At 39.8% G+C, this 19,965-nt stretch overlaps 1 protein-coding gene across 3 annotated transcripts in view; it reads left to right on the top strand.

Moving 5' to 3' along the window:
- The window catches only part of atp10d (ATPase phospholipid transporting 10D), a 60,638-nt gene that overhangs the window by 31,651 nt on the left and 9,022 nt on the right, over window positions 1-19,965 (top strand). For all 3 annotated transcript variants that reach the window (XM_055005687.1, XM_055005689.1, XM_055005688.1), the window contains 8 exons: window positions 698-1,373; window positions 1,822-1,928; window positions 4,633-4,759; window positions 4,864-5,048; window positions 5,966-6,257; window positions 6,600-6,676; window positions 9,162-9,287; window positions 9,981-10,181. In XM_055005687.1, the coding sequence (XP_054861662.1) occupies window positions 698-1,373; window positions 1,822-1,928; window positions 4,633-4,759; window positions 4,864-5,048; window positions 5,966-6,257; window positions 6,600-6,676; window positions 9,162-9,287; window positions 9,981-10,181 (1,791 nt within the window). The remainder of the gene's footprint in view (window positions 1-697; window positions 1,374-1,821; window positions 1,929-4,632; window positions 4,760-4,863; window positions 5,049-5,965; window positions 6,258-6,599; window positions 6,677-9,161; window positions 9,288-9,980; window positions 10,182-19,965) is intronic.

Raw genomic sequence — 19,965 nt, forward strand, 5'->3', positions numbered from 1 at the left:
CCAAAGTGTTTGGAGTTCTGCCTAAATAGTTCAGTATGTGCCTCATCAAATGAGAGAATATCTTTCCTTATGCACTCAGTCTTTCAAATTCTATTTGGCAGACTTCTAGAAGGCCTTATACTCAGAGGAGCTCTTCTGCCTAATTACTGTACTCTCTTCACCAAGGAGCTAAACAGGTCACTAGTTACTCAGTCTGGCCAGATGACTGACTCTTTCAAGAGTCCTGGTTGTTCCAAACTTCTTCTATTTAACAATTATTGAGGCCACTCTGCTCCTGGGAACATTCAAAGCATTCAAAAGGGTTTTATACTCTTGCCCTGATCAATACCTCACCACATCTTCTTACCATGGGGGTTCATATATAGGTATTATATATGTTTGCCACAGATGGAGTCAGGTCAGGTTCTAGACATTACATTGGATCACAATTTGGAGTGCACAGCAAAGGTCAGAATACTTTTGTGAAGGAGAGATTTTGGCTTTTGATTTTGGAAAAAATGTAAAAAATGTTTTCACTTTGTCATTATGGATTCACGTGTGTAGATGGGAAAAGTGTACATTTTATGAACTTTGAATTTATCATGCTGTATGATCTAGAAAAAGTGAAGGGATTTGAATACTTTCTGGGATGTGTTTTGAGCTGTTCAGCTTTGAGTCCACTCGTAGATGTTAATGTCATGTTGTTTTTTTCCAACAGGCGTCTGAAATACGAACACCTCTCAAGTCCTTGGAGGAAATTAAGCAGATGTTCCAGCGCTTCAGCTTCGCTCCTTTCTCAGCCCTCACCTCCCACTCCCCTCCTCAGATCAAAGACAGCCCTCAAAGCCGTGCCAGCAGGCTGTTTACACGAGAGGAAACTGGCTCCCTCACTTTCTCTACACCCCCTAAGAACTCCACGGACAGGTCAGACACAGGCCAAGAAAGCAAACGTGAAGCTGCCAGCCTTAAGGGTGAGCTGGACTCATCTGACAGAAGGGAGAGAGAAGATGTTGTACAGATGGAGGATAATTATAGGGACACAAAAACAAACCCTGACATGGCTGGGCAGGGTGTGGAAAACCTGAACAGAGAAATGGACTCTGACGGTGACACTCATAGTGAACTGCTGTATGAAGCGGAGAGTCCTGATGAGGCAGCTTTGGTCCATGCAGCCCAGGCATATTGTTGCACCCTGAGGTGCCGCACTGCAGAGAGCCTGCTGGTGGATCTGCCAGGACTTGGCTCTCTGGCTGTCCCATTGCTACACATTTTGCCTTTTGACTCTAACAGGAAGAGGATGTCAGTGGTAGTCCGCCACCCACTAACAGGACAGGTAGTGGTTTACACCAAGGGAGCGGACTCTGTAATCATGGACCTGGCTGAGACTCCTAAGGGTAATTACTTACTCACCACTGTTTGTTCTATGCTTAAGTGGATGGTCTACCTTGACCCCTCATGAAGCAATCATTGGGATATTCTTAAAAATAGAGATATTCTTGATCTACTTCTTTCATATGTAGGGTTCTGTGCCCATCAACAGTATGGGAATCTACTGTCTTTACTCTCAGAACTTACTCCTGCTGTCTGTTCCCAGAGCCCATACTAAACTAGTCAAAAGAGTGTTTAAATACAGTGCCACTGATGCTTTGAGTGAGTTGCAAAATTGCCTGATTCTAAAGAACTGTACTCACTTGAAGGCCAAGAGAAGGATTCTGGATTAGGGCCCTAAACACAGCCCCGACTAAAGGACGTTTTCTTCTGACTGATCAAAAAAAATATTACAATTGTATTTATAGTCATATCTCTCTGTGTCACTGTACTTCTGTATGCCCTTTTTTCCAGGTGCAGAGCATGCTCAGGAGATCTACAGTCACATCAGAGAACAAACCCAAAAACATCTGGATTCCTATGCCAGAGAAGGTCTCCGCACACTCTGCATCGCTAAAAAGGTACCACTTCTGGAAGGCGAAACAAAATGGTATTGTATGGGTGGCCTTGGTAGTTCACCGGGTAGAGTGCACACACTGTGTACTAAGAGTACTTACCACAGTGATACTGGTTTGAGGCCCCTTGCTGCATGTCACCTCTCTTATCTTTACCTCCTTTCCTGTCTGTCCTTTGCATCCCCATGTAGTAAAGGAAGCCAAAAACTGTCTTTTACTGTTCATAATTTTTCATGATTGCACTTTGAAGACACAGTATTACAATCATGAAATCCTTTAGTTTGAATCAATCCTTTTGAGTTGGAAACAGTTGCCAAAAATTTAAATTAGAGATGAGCAGTGCACCCTGAGACACAAAGTAGGCTGTAAAAATTTGAGGGAGATATGAAAAACTGAAAAAATAATCACCTGCTCTGAAGCTACATCCTTCAGATTTGCAGTTATTGACCCCACAAACCTTTTTAGTTTTCACTGTATGGATGCAAATTTTAAATAGCTTTCTTAACCAATAGTTGGCAGTCTAATCAATCAATTAATAACACAAAATGAACTTGATAAACATAATTGCATTTCCTAATAAAACTGCTTCGAATATTTTCATGTAACATTTATATGTAATTTAAATTGTGTAACAGTTAAAAACACATATTTTCTTTTTGCTTTTAATAAATTATTGGATTTCTATGCTACATTAAAATTACACAGAAAACACTAAGGAGGTGTGTTGCATTTCAGTGTCGTACAGAGGAGAGCAGCATAGACCTTTGATGATAACAGATTACAACTTATGAAATCCCCCCAAAATGAATCTCAAAATATTACAATATTTCAAAAGATAAAGATCAATTTAAAAAGTATTTAGAATGCAGAAATATCCAAACTCTGAAAAGTATGGTCATGTATGCTCTTTCAGTACTTGGTCAGAGCTCCATGCTTGAATCACTGCAGCAGTGGGGCATGGCATGGAGGCAATCTCCTCGCGGGTGAAGGAAGCCCAGGTTGCCTTGATAGATTGTTGGGTCTGGTTTGTCATATTCTCCTCTTGACAGTATGCCACAGATTTTCTATGGGGTTCAGATCTGATGAGTTGGCTGGCCAATCTAGCACTGTAATGCCATGGTCAGTGAACCATTCCGAGTGGTTTTGGCAGTGTGGAGAGATGCCAGGTCCTGCTGGAAGACAACATCTGCATCTCTGAAAAGTTCTTCAGCATATGGAAGCATGCAGAGCTCCAAAATTTGCTGGGAGATGGCTGTATTGATTTTGGATTTGATTATGCATGGTGGAAAAACACCAGCAGATGACTTGGCACTAAATCGTGACTGACAATGGAAACTTCACACTGGATTTCAAGCAACTGTAATCCTGTGGCTCTCCACCCTTCCTCCAGACTCTGAGATCTTGATTTCCAAAAGAATACAAAATTTACTTTGATCTGAAAAGAACACTTTGCACCACTGAACAACAATCCAGTTATTTCTCCGCTTAACCCAGGCAAGATGCTTCTGACATAATTCAGGAGTGGCTGGACAATAGGAATTTGATACTTGTAGACGATTTCTTGGTCACATCTGAGTGTGGTGGCTCTGGATAGGTCCAGCCTCAGTCCACTGCTTGTGTGTCTCTCCTGCATTCTTGAATCTGCTTTTCTTGACCATCATCTCAAGCCTGCAGTCATCTCTTTTGCTTGTGCCTCTTTTTCCAACTTCTGTTTCCTTCCAGTTAACTTTCCATTACTATACTTTGATACAGCATTCTGTGAACAGTCACCCCTTTCAGCAATGTGGTTTTGAGGCTTACCCTCCTTGTGGAGAATGTTAATGATTGGCTTCTACACGACTGTCAAATCAGCAGTTTTCCCCATGATTGTGGTTGTGCAGACTGAACTAGGCTGAGAAGTTAAAGGCTTTTTTACAGGTTTTGAGTTAATTAGCTGATTGTTGAGACCTCTTCTTAGGAGTCTGTGAGAATCCTAAAAAGATGGATTGACGACATTGATTTTGTTGGAGTTTCATGAGCTGTACGCCGTTAACATCAAAGTTAAAACAAATATATTCTTGAAATATTTCTGTTCATATGTAATGAGTCTATGATATATACAATTTTCACTTTGAGCAATGTCTGACAAAAAATATTGAACTTATTCTACCATTTTCTAATTATATGAGATGCACCTGTAGATCAAAAATGAAAGCTGTTGTCCTGTATTTCTGCTTTCCTGTCCCTGTGTATTTTAAGGATTGTCATGTCTTGACTTGACTTGACTACTACTTTGTTTTGTGAAGGAAAGTCCATCAATCAATTTTGATCAGCTGATTTGCTGTATTTACAACATATGCTTTGCAGTTGTAAGTGATGGATTATTTCTGTTGGAAGCTGTACAAAGAGACACTCAGAGGGATTGAGTCTTGATAAATACTGACAGGTAATTAGTGCCTGTAACAATGCATAGCTGATTTTTAAGCTCAATAGTTACTTTTCAGCAGTTTATCCCTTTGTTCTTGTCTGTGCATCTCCATTTTTGATTTATTCATGAAGTAGAGTCATAAAGCCATGAGAGCATTGTCCAGTCACATTCTTAGTTCCATTAAATGCTTTCAGACTTGCTCTTCTAAAACGTGGACTACCATCTACTCTGTAGTAAATACACCTCTGCATGTAAGCATATGTGTGTTGTGCTGAGAAACTGTGTGTTTTTTGTCTGGAGCAGTGTCTAGATGAGGAAGAGTATGATGTGTGGTTGAAAGACCAGCTGCTGGCAGAGAGCAGCATAGAGAACAGAGAGGAGCTGCTCCTGGCGTCAGCTGAGAGATTGGAAACTAACCTCACTCTACTGGGTAGGACAGCTGCTCACTGCAGCACACACACAGACCTCCACTCCTGGATCAGAACTGGAAGCAGTAGTACCTAATGGGCTTTCTCTGCATATGTTTGAGTTCAGGTACCACAGGGATTGTTGACAGGCTGCAGGAGGAAGTCCCAGAGACCATTGAAACTCTTCAGAGGGCTGGGATTAAAGTCTGGGTTCTCACTGGAGACAAACAAGAGACTGCCATCAACATCGCCTATGCCTGCAAACTTCTCCATGCCAATGACCAATTGCTGACAGCCAACTGTGGAAGCAAGGTCAGTGGCTGCACGATAGTAGCACTGTTTTGGGGCTTGCTGGGAAAAGTTTAGATGCTTATCAACAGCTGCTCTTTTGATCCCTCCCTGCCTGTGTAAGTACAAACTTCCTACATATGCTGTAACCAGACTTTTTTGTCTTGGGACTGTTTTCTTTGTGGGAGAATTGTGGGGAAGAAGGAATACATTATCCTATTTGCTCATTCAACGCTTTGGCCCAAAGCTATTTTTAAATAGCTTAAATTGTTGGCTTAAAATGTAAAGATATACAAGAAAAAATACAATACAACTGTTCAATATGTAAATTATAAAAGACCCATTTCCCCTTAGGAGAAGAGGAAAGGCGTTGAGAAGACATAATTTGAAATACCATGTGTGTCTGTGTGTGTCTGCGTGTGTGTGTGTGTGTGTGTGTGTGTGTGTGTGTGTGTGTGTGTGTGTGTGTGTGTGTGTGTGTGTGTGTGTGTGTGTGTGTGTGTGTGTGTGTGTGCGCGTGTGTGTGCGTGTGTGTGTGTGTGTGAGACATTAATGTCAGAAAATGTCAGGGTCACAAAATAATTAGGACTTAGCCTCCTAGGTAAATGAAAAAATGTAAAAGTAATTTCATGGAAATTGCACCATTATTCATGTGAAATACCAAGCAAATAGTCAAGTGTGAATTTTATTCTGATCTGCTGAAGAAACATCAGGGGTTTTAGAGAAAAATAAGGACTTATATATGCTGATGCTGTATTTCATCTAAATCCACCAATTAATCTTTAAATTTTCTTTTCAAAAATAGTTGCATCGCCCACAAGACCAACAGTTGATACTTTCTTCAAACAAAAAAATAGCTCAGTTCATGCACAGCAAAACCATTGTGATGAATGCATTTGTTTTAAACACTGTGACAATTCTTACACCTTCTGTTCCTTCAGAATGCATGTGCAGCTTTACTTGAGGAGCTCAAACTGGAAGTCCAGTGTGGTGAAGGTAGTATGACTGACCTGACTGCAAGAGTGGAATCCTCCTTAGGCAGTGTGGCTGGATTTATTCTGGTCATAGATGGCCGGACTCTTAACTGGGCCCTGCAGGAGGAGTTGAAGAGCAATTTTCTGGAGCTGACCTGTAGATGCAAGGCAGTCATTTGCTGCCGGTCCACTCCACTGCAGAAGAGCCAAGTTGTTCAGCTTATCCGGGACCAGCTTGGTGTCATGACCCTCGCTGTGGGTAAGGACACAGCCTAGAGGAAAACTGCTTGAAAGTTGCTTGTTAAGGATTATTAGTTAAATATTTTTCTGATAAATGTTTAATTGAAATAACTGAAGAAACCTCTTGAATGAGAGGTGAAACATCTTCAAGAACCAAATAGAAATGTCTAGTTGCCCTCTGCTGAAGCTGTTTTGTTCTATATGACGTGCTAAACATTTGGTAGAAAAGTTAATGTTTTCGTTTAGGTCACATTTGCGTTCTCAGAAAAGAGTATGGTAGATGTTAAGATTCAAACTGCCTGAAATACTTTGTACCAACCTGTTAAGACAGAGGACACTTAAACATTTTTTGTCAATTTAGGTGATGGAGCCAATGATGTAAGCATGATTCAGGTGGCAGATGTGGGCATTGGGATATCTGGACAGGAGGGAATGCAGGTATTGACACTAACAAAATACTAATAAAGTGACACAGGTTTATACAAATAATATGATGGTATCCTTTGTTAGTACATGTTTAATTCAGCTGCTACTGCGGAAACAGTCACAGAGCAAGCACTTAAATGTACATTATCGGTCAAAGGTTTTAGAACACCCCAATTTTTCCAGTTTTTTATTGGAAATTGTGCATGTTAATGTCTAATGTAATTGTACTCTGAAATGAAAGCATAGAACAAATTAACAAATGAAGATTTTTAAAAAATCAATTTAGAAACCAAAATGTATTCTAAACTTTTGATTCATCAAAGTAGCCACCTTTATCAGATATAACAGCTGAACACACTCGTGGCATTCTTTCCACTATGGAAATCAAATATTTTTCAGAAAATTCTTCCCAAGTCTGTTGCAGAAGTTTCCATAAATGTGTGGCACTTGTGGGTTGCTTTGCTTTCACTCTTCTGTCCAGTTCATCCCAATCCAGCTCCATGGGGTTTAAGTCTGGAAACTGTGCTGCCACTCCATGTTTTCAAGCTTGCCATCTTGTTCTTTTTTCCTAAGGTAGTTCTGGCATAGCTTGGACTGATGTTTTGGGTCATTATCTTGCTGTAGGATGAACCCCTGACCAACTAGAACATACCAGAGGGGACTGCATGGTGCTACAGAATGCTGTGGTAGCCGTTTAGGTTCAGGGTTCCTCTCACTCTGTACAAGTCACAGACCCTGGATCCAGCAAAACAACCCCAGACCATCACACTTCCTCCTCCATGTTTGACAGTTGATGTCACACACTGAGGAACCATCCTTTATTCTACTCGATGGTGTAGAAAAATCCTGCGTGATGAACCAAACATTTCAAATTTTGATTCATCAGTCGATAATACCTTCTTCCAGTCTTCAGTAGTCCATTCACAGTGTTTCATGGTCCAGGAAAGCCTCTTTATCTTATTCTGACGTCTTAGCAGTGGCTTTCTTGCTGTAACTCCACCTGTCAAACCTTCAACTTCAAGTCTTCTCTTCACAGTTGAAACTGAGACTTGCTTGCTATGACCACTATTTAGCTGTGCTTGCAGCTGTTGTCCTGTGAGCCACCTATCATGCAAGTTACTGACTCTCAGAAACTTGTCTTCTGATTCTGTTGTGGCTTTGGGTCTTCCAGACCTCTTCCTGTCAGAGTTTCTCCCAGTTTTGCCTTTTGATGGTGAAGAAAACTGGACTCAGTGACACTTTGACTTTCTACGCAATTTCTCTGTAAGAAAAACCTAAATTTTTAAGTGTTATTATGGTCTGTCTCTTTTCTATTAATTGCCTTTTCCTCACCATTTTTATAGCAGCACACTACTTTCTGCAGTACAATACTGTACAAATGATAATCTCGAGGGTATGGTGCCACGGTTCCAATTTCCATGGTTCCAACACTGCTTTATGCAGACAGAGGAGGTTGTAAGTAATCAAGAAAAGTTGGGACACCTGTAGGATTTGGTAGCACCAACTTTCAAGGGCTTGATCAACCTCCACTGCTGCAGAACAGCTTTAAGTTGTTAACCCATTTCTTGTTCCCTGACAAAGGACTTTGTATAATTTTGTAAAATTTTTCAGTTTTGGGTAACCTTACCATTTTTTTTACCTCTGTCAGTTTACCATTTACCTTTGTACCATTTGAAGCTATTCATTGGACTTGAACTACTTGAATTTCAATTTAACAAATTGAAAAAAATAAGGTGCTCTTAAACTTTTGACCTTATATTTTCGTATACCTCTTAATATGCCAAGGTTAGTATTACAATAAACACATCACATATCTGCCTCCAGTCGTGACATATTAAAGAAAACAAATAATGAAAAAAAAAACTGTCTTAGGAAGATGTTGGGCCACTACATGCCACCAGATCAGCTTCAGTGCTCCTTGGTGTTGATTGTGTGAGTCTGGAGCTCTACCAGAGAGATGGGACTCATTATTACAAAAGATATTCCCTTATTTGGTGTTCTTGATTCTGGTTGAGAGCACTCTTTAAAACTTCAGTCAAAAATTTCCCATAGATGTTCAGATGGGTGGAGATCTGGTGACTGTGAAGGACATGTCATGTAAGTCACATCATCCTCATACCCATCAAATTCAGTGACCCATGATGCCCTATGGATGGAGCATTGTCATCCTGGAAGACAGTATTCCCATCAGGATTGAACTGTTTTATTTAAGGATAAAAGATGATCACTTAGAACAACTTTTGTATTGCGTTGCAGAGACCCATCCATCAGGACAAGTAGACCAAAACCATACCAGCAAATAACTCCCCAAAGCATAACATTGCTGCCAAATCCACTCACAGTAGGGTCAAGAGTTCAGGTTTTTTCCGTAATATGTTATATATGTGATATTACAGTTGTCTGTACTTTTTTGTTTTCCCTTGCTAGTAGGAGCTTAAGGAGGTAAATGCCATTTGCCTTTGTTGTAATATTTTTGTAACTGTGCATCATTCCTCAGGCTGTCATGTCCAGCGACTTTGCCATTTCCAGGTTTAAACACCTTAGTAAGCTGCTGCTGGTTCACGGACACTGGTGTTACTCTCGTCTTGCAAACATGATCCTCTACTTTATCTACAAAAATGTGGTGAGAGTTCTTTAATAGCTTTGGAAAAATCTTTGTAAAATTGCTGTTCACTGGAAAGGCCTCCGGGTTCTACAGTTCAAGTCTCCTGCATCAAATCAAATTTGGTTGTTCAGTTTGCTCTTATAGTTTTGCAGTTGTTACTTATTAAATGTGGAAATTCCAAAAACTAGCCTAGGGCTTAAGGGGTTAAAATGTCTGTTGAAAGCAATTTTTAGTCCCAAAGGACATCCTAAAACTATTTGATTGAATTCTCAAAAAACAAGACAAGACCATGTACTTTGCTCACCCTGATTTTTGTCACTACACTTCTTGTGATTCTTTTGACTTGCCTTAAAACAAATTTATAGTCTGCTACAGATTGCGACCAAGATTTTATCAAACCTATACCATATAGTGTCACTTGATTTTTCAAGATTCCCCTCATTACAGGGATGGCCCTGAGCAGATGGAAGAAGCTGAATAAATAAACAAAACTAAAAGTCAAATGTATTTGATTTCTTTATTGATCATATTATCGGTATATTCATGTGCATATTGGCATCTGCATTTAATACAAAATTTGTCAGTTATCATGCACAAAAGCCTTTGTTCTCAACCAATTGTGCAGCTATTCTACAGCACCTTGTTGAAAAAACACTACAAAATACACTTATAATAAAAACAAATCAATATGCTGTCTGTCTGTGTCTGCAGATGTATGTGAATCTTCTATTCTGGTATCAGTTTTTCTGTGGTTTCTCTGGGAGTGTCATGACCAACTCTTGGGTGCTCATCTTCTTCAACCTGATCTTCACTTCCATTCCTCCCCTCATCTATGGCATCCTTGACCAAGATACACCTGCAGACACTCTGATGGAGCAGCCTGAGCTCTACCAGGCTGCACACACTTCAAAGGTGACTGCATACACACAAGAGACACCACACACAAACAAGCAATTTCAAAACATTGTAATCACCACTGCTGTTTCATTCAATAAGGTCAGTGTTTCTACAAAGATGATGTTTTATGGAAAGGGACATAATGATTTTTGAAATGGTGCCATGGGGCACAAAAGCTCTGCTCTGAAACAGTAATACTAGCAACATCAAATTCATTTCATGTCAGTGACTTCTCAGAAACAGATGTATACCAGATATGTAATTACAGTTTTTCTCAGTCACTTTGCTACGTTTCTCAGATCAGAATTGAAATTGTCAAAACTACTTGTTCAATCTTCACTAATTCCCTACCACCCCCCTATAAGCTTGGAAATAGTTTGACTACACCAAATTCATGAGGCGGCAATCCTAGAGATCTGCATAACAGCTCATTAGCCTGTTTCCCTAAGAGCTTCAGTTGGTATCCAGGCAGCACAGTTACTGTCATATTATTCATGATTGTCAAGAATATAAAACATAGTATAAAACTTATTATAAGGTATACTTGGTGATTACAATACAAACTCATAAATGTAAGCTAGATGTGACAAGATTGTGTATGAGGTGTGTGTTGTGTTTGTATGTACATGCATATGTCGTGTGTGTGTGTGTGTGTGTGTGTGTGTGTGTGTGTGTGTGTGTGTGTGTGTGTGTGTGTGTGTGTGTGTGTGTGTGTGTGTGTGTGTGTGTGTGTGTGTGTGTGTGTGTGTGTGTGTGTAAGCAGTTGCATCCCTCTAACTGATCTGGTCTAAATCATCTTTTATTTGTTCCATTCACATAGTGGGAGCGATGTTTGAGACCCTCCTATTTCTCAGATCAGCGCAACTCAAATGAGCACAATGATGCAATGTGTGAATCAGTATACAGCAACACATCTAGACAAAATTCATAAATCACAGTAAAATGTTGTTAAAATCATTGATTAATTTTAAGGTATATGCTTCGCTCACAGTATAATTTCCAGTTACTATTAAATCAACATTCAATATTATTCGCCCAGCAATCACTATCTTTTATACTGTTATTTAAATCTACATTGTACATGGGAACCCACTGATCCAATTCTATATTACCCATTATTTATCTATCATGAATTTAGTCACTTGATCAACAGTAGTACTTGTTGCACGCTTCAGCACACATTTTATCCTATTAACATTAAATGAGACTGCAAGTAGTAAACAAACCACTAATTTTATTGTTAGTAATCTTACCAGGCCTGCACCAAAAGATTCAAACAATCCTGAAAAGTTTCTAAAGTCAAACCCGTGTAATTCTTTCAACCTTGAACTATTACTTTGCAAGTTCCTCCCTGAGCGTCCAGGAGAAGGACAAGTTCCATCCTATTTTATAGACACTGTCTTTTGTGTGAAGTTTATTTTTAGTTTTATTTAGTTCTAGTGTTTTATTCTGTCATTTGTCTTGTTTATTTGAGATGTTCTTTTTTGTTTTGTTAATATTTTGTCTTATTTTGCATAATTTTATTTTATTTTAATTTTAATTACCTGGTTCTTTGGTGTGATAATTCTCTAATGCTTTAATTTTCTAACTTTTTCCACTTTTAATTTTAACCCTCAATACTAATTTTAATTTCCAAATTACCTATTTCTCTTGTTTGATTTTATGTGCTAAACTAGCTAATTACATAATTTAATTTATTGTCAGTTTTACTATTTATTCTAGTTTACAGTTCTTACTTCTCTCCTATAATTTGCTCGATTATCTATGTTTACATCTTTTAATTGTCAAAGCACTTTGTGAACGCTGTTCTTAAGGGTACTATATAAATAAAACCATTATTTTTTTATTATTTCTACTTTAAAGCCCAAGGACACATTTGATAATTCTTGATAGTTCTTCAGCCTAAATAGGTGTCAGATACTGATTGCAATTTCTTAATGAGGGTTCATTACTTGGAACTCCACCTGAACAATTAATAATATTTACACTGTTTTTCTATGGTGTGCGTCCCCAACCAAGGCTGCACCACCACTGTTGCATTCAAAGGATGCTCAATATAAGACCTTTTGCAGTTGATTTCAACTAATGGTAATAACGTTCTATACTTCATAGCAAATTCATTATAGAGTTTGACTGATTGGAAGGTCAGTAGTTTGCATAAGTTGATTTTTGCTGGGAGATGTTGTTTAGTAACCTCAGCTACTACCCATTCTACCATCTGTCGATACCTAGAAAACTCAGTGGTATTTACAGGAAAAGCATGGGTGTGACAATCTTCTGCTCCTTTCTCCATCCTTGAACCTAAATCATTCCAATTTGTTGGTTTATAATCTGCCAAAGAAAAGGGAATTGGTGTAAACATGGGAGAGTGCATAGAGTTAGGCATATGCTGATACCTCCAACACTTGCTTAGATTACATTCTTATGCACAATCCACCATCAATCTCACAGTGGAGTTCTCATTACTCCTGATGTGAGTCTCTCTAGACTCTGCCACAGAACGCATTATTTTATTTATGCTTAGCTGAACAGGTAATTCTCTTCTTTATTTGACATGTAAACTCCTAAAAGGAAACAGTTTAAAATTAGTTGCATAATCACCACACACAGGATTATTGCCCAATAGATATGATGTGAAACACCGTAAGTCCGGAATTTCTAAAAGTGAGTAATGATTGGTAACCTTAACCTTTTGCCTAGAAATATTTTGTGGCTTAAGGGACGACACCCTGGACACTTTAACCGCATCAGGGTCCAGGATTCTCCAAACCCATTTACCGTATTATCATAGCCAGGATAACCAGTGTAACAGTCATCTCCCTTACACCTGGCACATGAACATTAGAAGGTTTCCTCAGTTGTAGGTGTGTTCCCTGTAGAATTGTAAACAGATTTAGAGTTCACAGAGTTATTTCTCCTTTCTCTTCTCTCTGGTGATCATCTGTGTCAGTGTGTGAGGAGCAATTCAAACAGTTCATTGTCTTTTCTTCTGCTCCATACTTCGTGTATCAGTGTATGTGTACAGTGCTGGGGCTGCACCAGTGAATGTATTGGGTTTCAGAGGATCAGGGGAAAGAAATGTGGCAAATGTGGCATGGCCAGGGGTGAGAAGCCCTCTACTGTCGAGGATCCCTCGTTTCTTCGCCGTCTCTGGAGTGGTTGTTCACTGTCAGGACTAGTGGCAGCACCCAGATTGCATCTGTTCTGGCCCCTCCTTGCTGACGGGTGCCAGTAAACATCGTGTCGCGGACCCATTCTGCTCTGTTCTCGACCTCCACACCCGTTCCAATCACCAACATCACCTGATATGGATCCACCTAAGAGAAAGAGATTCTTTCCGAACACTCGATTAGTACACAATCACTACACTTAAAACAATGAATGGGCTCCTCGATGGTTCTGGGAGCCTGTCAGGGACCTGTAAATGAAATTTTCTTAGTATCTCAGACGTTTCACATACTCAGCCATTCATTCATCAGTCCGTAACAGAGTGACTTTGTGTGCTCAAAGGTGCACTAGCTCCTGTGGACAAAGGCCGACCCATGAGAACCTCATGAGGGCTCAGTCCTGTGGTCAAATTTGCAGTGTTGCGGATTGGATGCAGCACAATTGGGATAACTGGGAGAGCATCATGCCATTTTAACCCTGTTTTCAACATGTTTTTTTTTTTTCATTTTTCTTTGATAGTAAAATTTAAATCATTCTACCTATCCTTCTTTGATAGTATGATTAATTGTTTCTACCTATCCTGAGTTCTGTGGAGACCTTAATATTTCTACTAAGCTGTAAATCCTGGTAGAACCAGTGTGATTTTGTTGATTGATCTCATCTATGATTGAGTGATCTCATCTATCCCTCCTTTTCCAACACGAGTTGGACCGCATTCAGCATGAGAGAATGTAGATGAACTACCTCACCCAAAAAACTCCTAAGTGTCCGTATGACATCATACATGAGTGTGTAACTCAACCATATTTTACTTAAAAAACACTCCTAGTTTTCAGCTGGAAAGAAAATTTCTGCAATCACAATGCTTTTCCTAAACAAACAAACACCAAAACAACAGCAAAAATCACATATTTCAGTAATTTATTATGAAGATCAAAAATCAAATCAAAACAACTTAAGTTCTGTATTCAGCTGAAAGGGAAAACATGACAGAAAACTGAATTCCCTTCTTGAATCATCTGTTCCTCACACAATTTAAAACTTCGCATACTGCGCGGTGTAGTCAGAGATCCAGTGTTAATCCATCTAATTTCTTCTATTAATTAACAACTGCTTTAATTTAAAACCCCAATAATAAATTTTCACACTTAATCACACCTCACCGATGCAGCACACACTGCAGGACTCCTAACAAAGCCGTGTAGAGCCTGGTCCACATCAACTAACACCCTTTTTATGTAAATGCAAACAGGTAATAACTATCTGGATGCAGAGAAAAATGCACAGCTCAGGTCAACAATTGAGTTAATATTTAGAATCTAGGGGCAAAGAGGCAAAACTAGAATTAGTGTCTGGTAAACTTGGAGCCAAATGCATAACAATGTTATGAATTACTTGCAAATCTTGAACAAATCTCCATTCATATGGATGATTATGTTTAGGAACTGGCAAAATGTGAGTGTTACATGGACTGTTTCTCTCCACTAATACTCCTTGATCCAAGAGGGACTGAATTAAGCCCTCTATGCCTACGATTGCCCTTTAAAATAACTTATACTGATTACTCTTAGGAACTACAGCATTAAGTGTAACTTTTTAGATTTAACTTGAACAACATGAGGTAAAACAGTTGTCAGACATCCCACATGATTCTTTTGTTTTGCCCAAAATTTGCTAGGGACCTCAGATAAATTTGAGGGGGTCCATACAAAATAGGAAAGTTTTCTGTAAAAACATTCTTTTAGGAAGAGCGATAGTCTCAGGAGGTTTTAAGAAAGACATATCATCTCCCAAGGCTTTTGTGCCAGCAGTCAGTGGACTGGAGACAGTCTCTCGCTGACTGATGCACCTTATTATGAAAACATTTCATTGTTTTACTTCTGCCCCAGTCGACACAACGACCTTGATGTGAGGCAGAACAACCTGATCTTTGCACAGAGCTTTCTGTGCATCTGTTAGTTCTATAGCTAAAATGCACCTAATCTGGACCATAAACCAGTAAAAATTCTTACAGATTATTTTATCGTTTTTGTCATAAGTAAACACGTTATAATTTGATACTCAGTGGATGCATTATCAGCAGCAACACAACAACACTGCAACACAGACCTCATATCAGACAGCAAACGCACAAACTGGACAAGATTTTGTAACACTTTTTATGTGATTATCAGTAAAGGTGTCTTTCATATTAAAACTTTCCACAGTCTAACAATATTGAAAATCATTAGCTGATTGCAAACACTGAACTGATTTTATTATTTTCTAGAAACAAGTAATCTGAGGTACAGTTAATACCAGTGTTTAATTTACAAAGAAAGTCTCTTCCCATCAGACTCAAAAGTGTTCCTGCAAGAATCAGAAAGTATGTTGCACATCTGACCCTGCTTTTGAAACATAAGCTTGTTCAAAAAATGGTTTAATTATGGGCTACCTAAAACTCCTACAGTGATTAGTTTAGAACTAGGAATGCAAACATTATCAGTGAAACATACAGCAGAAAGTGTAGCTCCTTTATCAGTTAATATTTTCAATTTAGTTACGTAATGATGGTACACCGCACTTTACAATTTAAAAAAAAAAACAACATATTGATAGGCACAGCTTGTAATATGTTTTACTAATTTTGCTGATTGACCTTCCTGTTCTATTTACCCTGCTCTCAATTTACTCTGTAAAAGTTTGATTTTCTCATGAAGAAACAGAAAGAAATTAGTTTTTTGTATACTTTTCCTTAAATTATAGAGGTTAAAAGCTTGACACAGTTTTATTTTATTTACTCTAGAGGCATTAATTTATTCAATATAGTTAACTTTTAAGATTGTACTTAATTTAAATCCAGAACAGATGGAATTTTAGTTTCTCACTACGAAGCACGGCAATACCAAATCGTCAGATGCTGAAATCATATCAGAGAAAAGATCAACTTTATTTTTAAGAAATAATTTTGAATTGAGCCCTTTCCTTTTTACTGCTGATCATATTAGATTTTCAATAGGGGGATGTTAAACTCTAGTGCTTACAGAGCTGAAAACATTCCATTCTACTGATTAGCTCCTAGGTGCTCTGCAGTCTCTGGCCCAGTGCCCCATTCCCTTACATTTACGGCATTGTCTGCGTTTCTGCTCTGTTCTGGTAGCGGCCTACTGGGGAAAAGGATATATCATAAGTGGTGACAAAGTGGGGCTGCACAGTGGCGTAGTGGTTAGCACTTTCGCCTTGCAGCGAGAAGATCCCTGGTTCGTGTCCCGGCTTTCCCGGGATCTTTCTGCATGGAGTTTGCATGTTCTCCCTGTGCATGCGTGGGTTTTCTCCGGGTACTCTGGCTTCCTCCCACAGTCCAAAAAATATGCTGAGGTTAATTGATTACTCTAAATTGCCCGTAGGTGTGAATGTGAGTGTGCTTGTTTGTCTATATATGTAGCCCCGCGACAGACTGGCGACCTGTCTAGGGTGTCCCCTGCCTTCACCTGAGTCAGCTGGGATAGGCTCCAGCCCCCCCCGCGACCCTAGTGAGGAATAAGCGGTGTATAGATAATGGATGGATGGATGGATGGATGGGTGACAAAGTGCTTCTCCAGACAAGAATCACTGGATTTATTTGTGTGTTAATGAAGTGAAATCTTAATTAGCCTCTGCTTGTATACAAATCTACTCTGCTTCAGCACCAAACTGTTTGTCCTCTACTCTGGCTGATCCTTTGCACTTGCCAAATTTCTCAGATCTGTGCTCTTGAATCTCTGGGAAGCAACCCTGTCTAAAGTACCCCAACCAAGGGCATCCCAGTAGCTCACTTGTTTGAGGAGGTAACCCATGAATCATTCCTGCCTAACTTCTTAGAGGAGTTAGGCAGGAATGATTTCCTGTGGTATTCTGTGGTACATCTTGGTGGGGTGAGTCTATGACTGAATGAGCTCCTATGGTTGACCAACAAGTCATGGAGTGGGAAGGAGACAGTCTCCAAGATGATTTGCAACTTAGACAGCATCCTCTTCTCAGACACTACTGTCAGAGAGTCACCTCCACACCCACAATGTCACCGGCCTTAAGGATCAGTTTGTTTAATCTGTTGGTTTCCGCTACACTCAGAGCCTGCTGCCCCAGCACACAGCAGCATGAAGGATGGCACTGGCCACCACAGACTCAGAACACTGAGCATAGTCCTGCAGATGTTTAAGGACCTCAGCCGCCTCTCACAGGATGATGAAAGGCTGTAAGGAGGGGGAGGGAAGAAGAGTGGAGTAGGTGATGTCTGTTGCAATCAGACAGCAGTGGCATTGATGGAGGTGTAGGGGACGCAGAATCACAGCTGATTAAAAAACAGACTGAGTTCATTGGTCTTGTCCACACTGCCTTCAACTCTTCTATGGTTAGCTGGCCTGAAAACAGTGAATGTCCTCATACCTCTCCAGCCCTTGTTCTACTGGAATTTCCACTCCTGCTTCCTCCTGTATCTTTCCTTACCCTCCCTGATTTTCACCTTTTAAATGAGGAACAGAAAACCCAACAGTCCAAAGTTGCCTTTGGATTCCGTTTGAATAAACATTCGGCAGAACCAGGCTGAGGGAAGGGGTCTTCTGCCTTGACCGGCTGGGGTGAGAGTGGGGATGACAGGATAACAGATGGAGAACAAACAATGAACATTTTGGAGGTCAGTGAGGCTAGCAGCTGCAGATCAGAGACGTGTAACTCCAGATCCAGTGACACCCACAGAGAGAACAAACACTGGACCTCGGGGGAAACACAGAGTTAGTGAATGCAATGGTGATATATAACTGTATGAAAGAAAGACAGGAGAGTAGAGGAGCCCAGTGCATCATAGGAATCCCCCTGCTGTCTAAACCCATGGCAGCATAACTATAGAAAACTCAGGTGATCCTGAGCAGCTCTAACAATGCATTTAATCATACAGGAAAGTTTTAAGCCTAATCTTAAAAGTAGAGAGTGTATCTGCCTCCTGAACCCAAAATGGGAGCCAATTCCACAACAGAGGAGCCAGCTGGAGGTTTTTAAGAAAATTCCTGGGACATACCGATAATAGGGTAACTAACAGTTCATCCTACAAATTAGAAATGCATGGACTATTTTTTCAGCATCACTTTGAGACAAGATTTTCCTGATTTTTATGATATTACGTGGATGAAAGAATGCTGTCCTACAGACTGTCTTTATATGCATGTCGAACGACACATTGTTACGCCCAGCCTAGGGGTTACTGAACGCATCATGAAGTGCCATCATACACGAGTCTCCAAGCAGCACACCAAAACGTTTCCTCAAAATAATATAATAGTTTATTTACAATAGATGTGTAATGAAAAGCAAAGGTTGAGTTTAACAAAAACAAATCAAGGGCAAGGTGTAAATTAAATTAGGAATGAACTCTGCACCAAAATAAACAAAACCACACTAGACTTTAGAAGGTCCACTTACTTATCAAAATAAAAGGGCAAAATTAAATACATAGCCTTTCCTCCTTCTCTAACTTAAACAGGTGAAAAACGAATAAAACAAAAAGTAGCAGCTCACTCCCTCACACAGCTACTACAGTACTTGGGTTTACTATATAACGAATGAAATGAACGAATTGTGCTGGCTGTGTGCCAGTTGGGACACCGGAGGATGGCCTGCCCATCTGACCCTCTCTGACCCAGAGGCGGCGTCATCCTTCCGCCTTTTGTATGGCCTTCGCAGTAGCCGGACCAATCCTGCGCCAACCCAACATCGTGATGTCCACTTCCAGCGGTGATACGGTGCAGCTGTATTTGCATATCGGATTGGCACAGAGGAGAACACAAAGAGTACCGGCAAAACACTATACATACCTATACGACTAAAGTTGTAACAATATCCTGATCAAAAATAACTCCAAGGTCCTTTGTAGTAGAACTGGAGGTTAAAGCAATGCCATCTAGAGTAACTACTTAGCTAGGCAGCGTGTTTCTGAGGTGTTTAGGGCCAAATACAATAACCTCAGTTTTGTCCGAATTTAAATGAAGAAAATTATAGGTCATCTAGTCCTTTATGTCCTTCAGACATGCCTAGAGTTTGACTAGCTGGTTTCATTTGACTTTATAGACAAATATAACTGGGTATCATCTGCACAACAATGAGAATCTATGCTATGTTTCCTGATAATATTGTTTAAGGGGATCATGTTCAAAGTAAATAATATTGATCCTAAGACAGAACCCCGTGGAACTCCACAACTATCTCTGTTGTGGGTGGAAGAATCGTCATTAACAACATGAACAAACTAGAATCTGTTAAAGGGAGGTCTGGGAACCCAGGTGCAGACACTGATCAGTCAGAATAACTGAAAACACACTTGGGAATGGTCTTTTTTTCCTCAGTTAAAGATGAGTAATAGGCAGTTCTTGTCCTACAAATGGCATTCCTCTGAATTTTTAGAGTGCCACTGCCTTTGCAGTCTTCTTGAATTCTGCTTTCAGAGGTGCAGTTGTTCATTATACCATGGAGCTATTTTATTATAATTTATTGCCTTCTTTTTCAACAGTGTCAGTTGATGTACACAGTAAAGCTGCAGTCCTATCAACAAGATTATCTACCTGTTTGGGACTAAAGTTAGAGGAATTGCCCTCTATTGTGTTGGTGTATGGCATTGAAGTAA

The sequence above is a fragment of the Amphiprion ocellaris genome, chromosome 20, assembly GCF_022539595.1.
Source record: "Amphiprion ocellaris isolate individual 3 ecotype Okinawa chromosome 20, ASM2253959v1, whole genome shotgun sequence".
NCBI lineage: Eukaryota > Metazoa > Chordata > Actinopteri > Pomacentridae > Amphiprion > Amphiprion ocellaris.